Source organism: Prionailurus viverrinus, chromosome C1 (assembly GCF_022837055.1).
Source record: "Prionailurus viverrinus isolate Anna chromosome C1, UM_Priviv_1.0, whole genome shotgun sequence".
NCBI classification, from domain to species: Eukaryota; Metazoa; Chordata; class Mammalia; order Carnivora; family Felidae; genus Prionailurus; species Prionailurus viverrinus.
In genome coordinates, this window is record NC_062568.1 from 46,087,827 (window position 1) to 46,099,351 (window position 11,525).

General features: G+C 37.8%; 1 protein-coding gene across 1 annotated transcript; it reads right to left on the reverse strand.

Annotated features, from left to right (window-relative positions):
- Positions 1–6,413: 6,413 nt before the first annotated feature.
- On the reverse strand, positions 6,414–10,638 carry LOC125172133 (tigger transposable element-derived protein 1). The gene is made up of 2 exons (XM_047869698.1): positions 7,859–10,638; positions 6,414–6,424 (listed from the first exon to the last, which is right to left on the reverse strand). Exon 1 carries the CDS (start codon positions 10,630–10,632, stop codon positions 8,851–8,853), a length of 1,782 nt encoding a protein of 593 aa, XP_047725654.1. The 5' UTR covers positions 10,633–10,638; the 3' UTR covers positions 6,414–6,424; positions 7,859–8,850.
- Between the last annotated feature and the right edge of the window lie 887 nt (positions 10,639–11,525).

The window sequence follows — 11,525 nt, forward strand, 5'->3', positions numbered from 1 at the left end:
AATTTATAAATCTTTTTGTTTCTGAAAAAAAGGATACACCAGAGATAGCTTTGGTTAATGAAGTCATGTCAGATAAAGAACCACTTCTTTCAGTGATGGAATTACTAGGTTGCTGGACGGAGAAAGGTTAGGTGTATGAAAACACACACACACACACACACACACACACACACACACACACACACACACTAGCCTTGTTAACCATACGAAAGAGTTTACTTAGGGGATGAATTATACTTGTTTAAATGGTTGATTAACTTACCATATGAAAAGGAAAATTCAGCTAAGAGAGCTGTTGTCTAATTATATGTACTAATATGTAGAATTGCTCTGTCCAAGGCAATCCAACCCTTTTGTCAGTAACTTGTAGACATGGCATTCTTACAGAGTTCACAGATTTTATGAAACCGAAAATAATAATAAATATGGTGGGTGACAATCAGGATCCCAAATGATTTTCAGTGTTAAGTATCCTAGATGTTCTCTCTTGGATCCTACAGATTTACTCTTTTTTCTGTCCTGCCATGCCCCTGTGAGGAGATCTATGTATAAAGGTTGTGTCATCTGGCTTCCACTGACTTCCTGCTTCTGGCAGAGTCTGGCCAACTAAAGTCACAGGGAAGAGATTGGAGGAAGAGAAGAAAGAGAAGTCCAGGTATTTATCTCCAGGGCTCCCTCCCTGTCAAGCCACACTTTGGCAATGGCTCTGTGCCTCTACCTACGGCCACTGCCCCCGTCTATGTAGCAGTACCTCTCCATGGCTACAACTTTTCCAACATTCAGGTAACTTCTCTTACCCTTTGCACTTTCTGTCCAAGAGGTTGCAATGGCTGTCCACTATTGTTAGATTCAAGGTGCTTCTCCATCTGCTGAGTGTTCCCCCTACACCTTTGTAAATAAACCCTTTATAACATTCTCTTTAAGTCCTTTTTGAGTATGGCATCTTCCCCCCTGTTTTTATTTTTTTATGTTTTGTTATTCTAGAGAGAAAAAGAGAGAGAGCGGGTGGGGGGGGGGAGCGGTGCAGAGAGATAAGGAGACACAGAATCCATAGCAGGCTCCAGGTTCTGAGCTGTCAGCACAGAGCCCAATGCGGGCTTAAACTCAGGAACCACGAGATCATGACCTGAGCCGAAGTCAGACGCTTAACCGACTGAGCCACCCAGGTACCCCTTCCCCGCTATTTTTAAATTCTATTTAAACTGGAGGTGGGGGCAAAAAAAAAAAAAAAATACAATATGGAGATGTGAAAAAAAAGCAGGATCAAAAAAATTGTAATTACAATACGAGACTATAATGTGATGAGGCTCCCGAGAAAGCGTATAACTTTGAGTTGCCCTAGTGCATCTATCAGTGACCACAATAAGAGAAGTCATCCTCACATATACCTAGGTATGTTGTTCTGTACTCTAATCTGTGTCACTGATCTATTTGTCTCTTTTTGTGTGAAAATCACACTATTTGAGTGATGCTAATTGCCATTAGGGACATTAGTGGTCTTTTTAATGGTGGGGGTAGGGGAAATGCTCCTGTATTCTCAGTAGCTATCTGCCTCACTAGGCAAAGCACCTACATCCCTGTTTTAACAACTAGTGGCTAAAGGCCTCCACTGCTAATTCTTCAGCAAAAGTGTGGAGGAGCTGGCCAAATGTCCATGTAACTCCTCAACCCTTATACACAGCCCACATCAACATACTCTTTCCCCAGACAATATCCATCCATAGTCTCTACGCTTAGAGCAATTCTGGAATGACTCCATCTTCAAAGGAGTCCTAAGTACATATGATTTCAGATGTGGTTCCTTTTATCCTTAATACTACATATTTTTAGAAATTGTTCACAATTTCTATTCCACTGATGACATTATTTCTTGCTTTCTTGTGCTCTTAAAGATTTATGTATTTATCTTTCTAAGGGAATAGGTTTATCAGATGAGGCTGCCAACTGGATCCAACCCCGATAACTATTATACTTTTACTACTATAATAATAGTAACTAACACTTATTAATAACAATGTGTCAGGTGCTGTGCTAAAAGATTAGTTTATATTATCTCAATCTTTAAAACAACTCAGTGAAGAGGCCTAGAGATGTTAACTTACCCCTGTAAGCACTGGAGTAGAAATTTAAATTAAGACAATCTGACTTCAGAGCTCAGACTCTTATTTCAGGAAAACACACACACACACACACACACACACACACACACACACACACATTTGCTTTTATAAAAGGTACATACAAACATATCTCTAGTGGCAAGACATTATCTGTTTTCATGTACCCCTAAGAGTTCATGAAGCTGCACAGTAGGAAGTACAGTGATTATTAAGTAAATTCACAAATTTAGTAGAAGAACTGAGCAATAGACAGAGGGAAATGGCAGCTCAGAATACAAGCAATGGAACACATTTCCTCTCTTGCTGATATGCAAGTGGAAGAGTGGGTAAAAAACAAGAGCAAAAGCAAATTGTACTATTTGTTTGTTTTTTTTTAACTGAAGAATCACCACCCTGTAGATAATAAGCATTAACAAAATCAGGTCATTGTGTATACATCCTTACATTGGGCATCATTTATATTGATAGAATTAAACTCCGAAAAATAATCCTACAACATTAGTATCATTATCAATTACTATCATAATCTGCATGATTGTAGCATAGCTTGGCATGCTGTTAGAAATACTCCACAAGAAAGGCTCCTGGGTGGCTGCTCAGTCAGTTAAGCATCAGACTCTTGATTTTGGCTCAGGTCATGATCTTGCAGTTCGTGAGTTTGAGCCCCACATCAGGCTCTGTGCTGACAGCCTGGAGTCTGCTTGGGATTCTGTCTCCTCTCTCTGCCCTTCCCCTCCTTGTGCTCTCTCTCTCTCTCCCTCTCTCAAAAATAAACTTTGTTGGTGGTGGTGGTGTTAAAGAAATACTCCACAAGAACCATTACTAAAATAATTGTAAACTATAGACTGGATCAGTCTGGATCCAATTGGTGTGTGAGAAAAACCACACACTAATTTGAACAAGTTTAATATAAAGGTTTATTAAATATAATAGGATTGGAGTAAAGAGGGATTGTTTAGAAAGAGAACCCTAAACAATACAGGGATACAGCAGACATACAGATACAAAGAACAGCCACCACCCATGAGGATGAGAGTTCAAGGGAGAACATCCTCAGGGTTGAAATCTGAATCTCGTTAAAGAGTGAAGCCATAGCTCACTGGAGGGCAGAGAAAGTGCTGTGATGTTGACTGGTAGAACTTATGGAAGTCCACCCTCTAGGGTGCCAGGAAAAACTGTTGATGGGGAGTTGTCTCACCATAGGCATTACTACAACACTGCCCCAGGGCATTTTCTGAAAGCTGCTGGGTGCTGGGTGCTACAGGTGCCAGGTAGTGGAGAAGCCACCTGCACTAGAAGACCAGGCGGTGGGAGAAGCTGGGAGCACTGTGGGAGCCTGGCTGTACTGCCAGAAAACTGTACTGTACTGTGGGAGCCCACCAGGACCAGATAGAGATGCCCCTTCCTCCTGAAAGCTCTCTCCAACACAGTTGCCTTCCACTGACAAAACTCAGCATCAGACCAGCTGTCAATGGAAAAATATTCCAATGGCCCATCTTCCTTTTTGCAGGAGCAATGAAGGGTGGGTTTAGAGCTGAGAGACAATAAATTGATTATTGGCACATAAACATTGTTCTTTCATATCATGAGTGAATGCAAAATACCATATACTGAATACTGTTGGTGATTATTTGATTTCTAAATAATTTTGGTGGAAGACTTTACCTTAGGAAAAAGGCACTATTTGCTGCTGCTTCGAGTGCTATGTGGATCCTGTTTCAGACCTATCATTCCAAACTATCACCTCCATGCACTAACAGATATGGCCATCGATGTACATTGTGGACCATCTGCCATAGCTTTAATTGTAATCTGCAGTGGCTAGTATTAAACTGCCACAACATGTATCATTTTTTCCCCTTCCTTCCTCCCTCCCTCCTTCTAACAAGCAATTTTTGAAAATCTGCAATGGGATACACACTGGTATACATACACAACATAGTAAAAGTCTCTGCCTTCTTTCGGAGCCCAAGTTTTGATGGAAAAAACAACAAAGCAAATAAGTAAAATATATATAGAATGTTGGTGATAATTAGGGCATGCAGTAAACAAACCAGAAAGGAAGATACAAGTAGTAGGGATGGGGCAATTTTGAATAAGGTGGCCAGATAAGGCTTTACTAAGAGTTAACACTTGAGCTCAGATCTGATGTTTCTGGGGGAAAAGTGTTAGAGGTAGAGAGGGAAAAGCTGGTAATGCAGTGAGGTCTTGATTATGCATTTTTAAGGAAAAGCAGAGGCCAGTGTGGCTGAAGCAGAGAGAGGAAGAAAGCAGTCAGCAATGAAGCCAGAGAGGTGATAGTGAACATGGGGGGTAGGAGTCAGACTGTGTCCAAATAATCTCAATGCTGTCATGGTTAGAATGTTCAGTAGTTTAATCTAAGAGTGACTCAACACATTCTCTTGATTTAAAATACTAGGATGTTCTATTGAATTTTCACTGCCAATTTATCCACTGTAATGCCAATTATATGATCTTTAGTTTTTCATTTCCTCAAGTGACTGGCACCACAAATCTCCACAGACCTTAAACTAACTTATATTCCAAAATGTTTAATTTTGTGTCTTGCCAACAGAACCTTTAACCCAAAATTTGACAATAAGTAGTAGATCTTTTAAAACAAATAGCCTCGGGGCACCTGGGTGGCTCAGTCAGTTAAGCCTCTGACTTCAGCTCAGGTCATGATCTTGCACTCTGTGAGTTCGAGCCCCATTTCGGGCTCTGTGCTGACAGCTCAGAGCCTGGAGCCTGCTTCAGATTCTGTGTCTCCTTCTCTCTCTGCCCCTCTGCCTCTCGTTCTCTCTCTCAAAAATAAACCTTAAAAAAAAAATAGCCTCAAATAAAGGTATTAATAGGTGGAAATAGTAAATGTATTATTTTTATTAAATTCTATCAATACCTAGAAATAATAAAGGCTACATTATAAATATGGATACAAAATAAGTAGGTCAAACCATCACTTGAAATGGAAAAGTTTAGCTATAAGTTATTTTTAAAAGTGTGTCAATGGAAACAAACCATAAGTTTGTTACCTTGAAATGTCAGTATATGGATTTTAAGAACATAAAACTTTAAAATGTTCTTTAAATTTGTAACTACAGAGTGACTAAATGTTCAGGATCCTTTGGGTACAAAAATTAATTACTTAGAGTCACCTAGCAAACCAAATACAGTTGACTTTTGAACATGGATTTAAACCACATGGGCCCTCTTACATGCAGATTCTTTTGACAGTACAATACTATAAATGTATTTTGTCTTTATGATTTTAATAACATTCTTTTCTCCATTGTTAGAATACAGTATATAATTCATATAGCATACAAAATGTGTTAATTGCCTGTTTGTTATCAGTAGGCTTCCAGTCCACAGTAGGCTATTAGTAGTTACATTTGGGGCAGGGGGCGGGAGTCAAAGCCCTTAATCCTTGTGGTGTTCAAGGAGGATCGATCCATTGTGCTATATTTCTATTATTTTTAAATGTATTGTGGTTTTGCTTATAAAGGTGTTAATATTTAAGACGGGATTCTTAAACTTGCTACATTTGGAATATTTGGAGAAATTACTTTTGAGGGAACTTTATACATTTGAACCATTTGAGTTACTGATAATCACATTGACAAATTCAGAAATTTTCCCCACCATCACTAAAATTATTCGTTAGAATTAAAGTAGGTTCCCTATGTCACAGGCAAAGAAATTTCCAAGTTCTATACCCATACATTTCAATCAGGTTCAAAAGGGAAGAAGGGATGTAAAAGTAAAACTGCAATAACAATTTTATTTTTATTTTTTTTAATGTTTATTTTTGAGAGAAGGAGCATGAGCAGGGGAGGGGCAGAAAGAGAGGGGGACAGAGCATCTGAAGCAGGCTCTGCATTGACAACAGCGAGTTCAATGTGGAGCTCAAACCCACCAACAGTGAGATCATGACCTGACCTGAGCCAAAGTCGGAAGCTCAACCAAGTGAGCCACCCAGATGCCCTGCAATAAGAATTTTAAATACTATATTACATTTTCCCTGAAATCTTTGAGTTAGTATAATGGTCTACATTTTGCCCAAAAGAAACTAAGAAAAATATTTCTTCAATTTTCCAAAAATCTAAATACTTACTGGGTTTCCAATTCAAATTATATGTAATCACAAACTTATATTATTATTTTTTCAAGTTTATTTATTTCGAGAGAGAGAGAAAAAGAGAAGCAAAGAGAGAGGGAGAGACAGAATCCCAAGCAGGTTCCATGCAGGGTTCAGTCTCCTGAATTGGGAGATCATGACCAGAACTAAAACCAAGAGTCAGATGCTTGACCGACTGAGCCACCCAGGTGCCCCTCATACACCTATATTAAAGCACAAAATTTAAAAAAAAAAAAAAAAGCACAAAGTTAGGGGCACCTAGGTGGCTCAGTTAAATGGCTCTTGATTTCCGCTCAGGTCGTGATCTCACGATTTGTGAGCCTGCTTAGGATTCAGTCTCTCCCTCTCTCTCTGCACTTCCCCAACCCCCAGCCCACGTGTATGTGTGTGTACTCGCACACTCTCTCTCTCAAAATAAATGAACATTAAAACAAAATAAAGCACAAAGTTACCAAAACATTTAAAAAATATTAAACTCAAATAGAGTTTTATCATATGTTCTAGTATCTTTGTTTTACTCATCTTTTTCAGCTTGCTAGGAAGGCTCTAGATTTCTTTTCAATATTTAAAAGCAGATGATATTTCCTCTTTAAAAGTGGTAGAAAAGTCTATTTTAAAATAGAAGCAAAAACTGCTTGAAACATTTTTCCTCTCCTCAAAACAGACCTATATTTGGTATACATTTTATTTATGATATGTGAGATAGAGGATCATAATGAAACAATTTCCTTTTTATAAACAGGTCTGACAGAGACTTACTTATATCCATGGGAAGCATAAGAAATACATTTGTGTGTATGACATACAGATGACACACAATTGCCTTATACAGTACTCCTAATTTAAAAGACTGAATTACATTCACTGACCTATTCTAAATACAACAAACTTCTATCATTTAAAACAAGACAATACTGAGGAGCACCTGGGTGGCTCAATCAGCGAAGCCTCCAACTCTTGATTTTGGCTCAAGTCGTAATCTCACACTTCGTGGGATCAAGACCAGTGTCAGGCTCTGTGCTGTCAGTGTGGAGTCTACTTGGGGTTCTCTCTCTCCCATTCTCTCCCTCCCCAGCTCTCACGCACATGTGTGCACTCTCTCTCTCTCTCAAAATAAATTAACATTTAAAAAGTATTGATGTTCAAAGCACTTCTGTAAATGATACAGAAAATATGCATTTGCACCATAACCAGATAACTATAGGCAACAACTAAGCACACAAACCAGAGGCATAAATAATATACTATCTGTTATGAACAAGTTCTAGTCAAGGCTTCACAACATTTAATGGCTGAAAACTAAGGAACACCTAGCAAAAGAAAATGTATTTAAATAAATGCTTTCATGTGAAAATAAAAGGTTCACTTAGCAAACCCTCAGCAATACTGACCATAAAGACAACATTACAGATCAGTCTCATACTTCAGGAGGATTCTGTCTCCTTGGCCTGCCTCAAAGAGCTCACTGTAAGTTGATTACATTTATGCTGCTTCTCAACAGAAGCAAAGTTCATAGCTTTGCATGTAATGGCATCTTGCCAGGCTACAAGCAATCTCAAAACATAATTTGTATTTATCATTTCTACTCTTTGATCATGACAGCATAAGAAAGACTGCCTTCTCAAATGCACAAATGTACTCAATGTGCACTTTCCAACTTACACCTAGGAATGTCCTTGCTCTCTGTAATGTGTTACTGAAGAAGAGCTCAAGACTTTCTTAATAAAATCTAGATGTCAATGAAATTTTCCAAGTCATGAAAGGCTATTTGAAAGCTATTAGATAAATTCTATCTTACTTATTATAATTAATTTTAAGTACGCTTTATTCTGAATAATTCAAAGAATATCTTTAAGCAAATTTATAATGTACAGAGTTCAGCCTTGCCAATATGGAGACTTAATTAAAAAAAAAAAAAAAAAGAAAAAGAAAACTATTACGCCTCTGACCAGAGATAAAATTGTACATGATTTTAGGCTTTCTAACAAAATACTTAAAATTTCTTACAAAACCATAACTCTTCTTTCCTTAAAAATATGTTCTCTAGAATACCAAACTGGAAAACAAATTTGAACAATTACACCTAAAAAATGATCTTTCAGTGTAAAACATTTTCTCACAGACCCAAGGATACCAAAATTTATGACATGTAACCCAAAACAGAAGGCTAGGATATAAATATATACTGTAAAAGACTTGATCACCTGAAGAACCATTAGGTCACAATCATGTAAGAGAGAACATCTATACAAAAGTTTTAAAAAGAAAAAAAATAAATACAGGCAATAGAATTAAGTTAAAAATAAAAATGAAAAGTAGGTACATTTTCATAAAAGGACATAAAAACTTTGTGAACACTGTAACCTCTATAGAAATACAGGCATACCCCAGAGATATTGTGGGTTCAGTTCCAGACCACTATAATAAAGCAAATGTTGCAATAGTGAGTCAAATGAATTTTGTGGTTTGCCAGTGCATATAAAGATTATGTTTACACCATACAGCAGTCTATTTAAAGTGTGCAATAGCATTGTCTAAAAAAACAATATACATACCTTAATTTAAAAATACAATATTTATTGCTAAAAAATGCTAACCATCATCTGAGCTTTTAGCAAACCGTAATTTTTTTGCTGGTGGAGGGTCTTGCCTTGATGTTGATGGTTGCTGACTGATCAGGGTGGTGGTTGCTGAAGGTTGGGGTGGCTGTGGCAATTTCTTAAAGTAAGACAATAATGAAATTTGCCTCATTGATGGACTCTTCCTTTCACGAACAATTTCTCTGTAGCATGCGATGCTGTTTGATAGCATTTTACCCACAGTAGAACTTCTTTCAAAATTAGAGTCAATTCTCTCAAACCCTGCTGCTGCTTTATCAACTAAGTTTATGTAATATTCTAAATCCTTCGTTGTCATTTCAACAATCTTAACATCGTCTTCACCAGGAGTAGATTCCATCTCAAGAAACCACTTTCTTTGCTCATCCATAGGAAGTAATTCCTCATCCATTACAGTTTTATCATGAGATTGCAACAATTCAGTCACATCTTCAGGCTCCACTTCTAATTCTAATTCTTTGGCTATTTTTACCACATCTGCAGTTACTTCATCCACTGAAGTCTTAAACCCTTCAAAGTCATCCATGAGGGATGGAATCAACTTCTTCCAAACTCCTGTTAGTGTTGATATTTTGACCTCTTCCCATGAATCACGAATGTTCTTAATGGCATCTAGAATGGTGAATCCTTTCCAGAAGGTTTTCAATTTGCTTTGCCCAGATCCATCAGAGGAATCACTATCTATGGCAGCTATAGCCTTACGAAATGTATTTCTTAAATAATAAGACTTAAAAGTTGAAATGACTCCTTGACCCATGGGCTGGAGAATAGATGTTGAGTTAGCAGGCATGAAAACAACATTAATCTCGTTGTACATCTCCATCAGAGCTCTTGGGTGACCAGGTGCATTGTCAATGAGCAATAATATTTTGAAAGGAATCTTTTTTTCTGAACAGTAGTTCTCAACTGTGGGCTTAAAATATTCAGTAAACCATGTGGTAAACAGATGTGCTGTCATGCAGGCTCTGTTGTTCCATTTATAGAGGACAGGCAGGGTAGATTTAGCATAATTCTTAAGGGCCCTAGGATTTTCAGAATGATAAATGAGCATTGGCTTCAACTTAAAGTCACCAGCTGCATTAGCCCCTAACAGGAGAGTCAGCCTGTCCTTTGAAGCTTTGAAGCCAGGCATTGACTTCTCTTCTCTAGCTATGAAAGTCCTAGATGGCATCTTCTTCCAATATAAGGCTGTTTCATCTACATTGAAAATCTGTTGTTTAGTGTAGCCACCTTCGTTAATGATCTTAGATAGATCTTCTGGATAACTTGCTGCAGTTTCTACATCAGTATTTGCTACTTCACCTTGTACTTTTATGTTACAGAGACGGCTTCTTTCCTTAAACCTCATGAACCAACCTCTGCTAGCTTCAAACTTTTCTTCTGCAGCTTCCTCACCTCTCTCAGCCTTCATAGAATTGAAGAGAGTTAAGGCCTTGCTCTGGATTAGGCTCTGGCTCAAGGGAATGTTGTGGGTGGTTTGATCTTCTATCCAGACCACTAAAACTTTCTCCATATCCGCAATAAGGCTGTTTCGCTTTCTTATCATTCGCGTGTTCACTGGAGTACCACTTTTAATTTCTTTCAAGAACTTATCCTTTGCATTTACAACCTGGCTAACAGTTTGGCGCAAGAGGCCTAGTTTCCGACCTATCTCCGCTTTCGACATGCCTTCCTCACTAAGCTTAATCATTTCTAGCTTTTGATTTAAAGTGAGAGACATGCGACTCTTCCTTTCACTTGAGCACTTAGAGGCCATTGTAGGATTATTAATTGGCCTAATTTCAATATTGTTGTGTCGCAGGAAATAGGGAGGCCCGAGAAGGAGAGATGGGGTAAGGGCCAACTGGTAGAACAGTTACGTCACATGCAGTATTTATCAATTAAGTTCACCATATTACAGAGGCATGGTTCATGGCACCCCCCCAAACAATTACAACAGTAACATCAAAGATCACTGATCACAGATCACCATAACAAATACAATTATAATGAACAAATTTGAAACATTGTGAGATTTACCAAAATGCAATACAGAGATACAAAGTGAGCAAATGCTGCTGGGAAAATGGTACCCAAAGACTTCTTTGATGCAGGGTTACCACTCTCGATTTCTAAAATACAAATCGTCTGCAAAGCACAATAAAGTGAAGCACAATAAAACGAAGTATGCCAATATTGTGTCAACCTTCAGATTTTGGTTATCTCTTTTGGGAGGTTTAAGATATTAGTTTTTAATCCCAAATTCTTTACATAGAAATTTACCTCCCTTTGAAATAGTAAGTCAAGTAGCACTTCAAGTTTTTCCCTTCATGGAAGTGGTTGCTGGCATAGAAAAATACTAAAAGTCTTCATCAACTGATTTAATCTTTTCATGCTCTAATAAAGATTTCAAATGTAAACCTTTTTCTTCTACAGAAACCAATTATTGGTAATACATTATTTCCTCTTAGCAAATCAAAGAAGCATCCAATCCCACATTATAATACCAAGGAAAACATGACATGATTTAAAAACATATTTGTACACTAGCTCAAGACAATCAATTAACCTCCACTTCCACTTGAAAAACGCAAGACAAAAGGAAGTTTTTACTAGTCTACTCTTCAAAAATGGGGACAGGTGGCTGTGGGGGCCAGTTCAGAAATTCCA

What these genes read in the sequence shown, in the direction of transcription:
- LOC125172133 (XM_047869698.1), bottom strand. Translation starts at nt 10,632, where the DNA reads ATGGCCTCTAAGTGCTCAAGTGAAAGGAAGAGTCGCATGTCTCTCACT.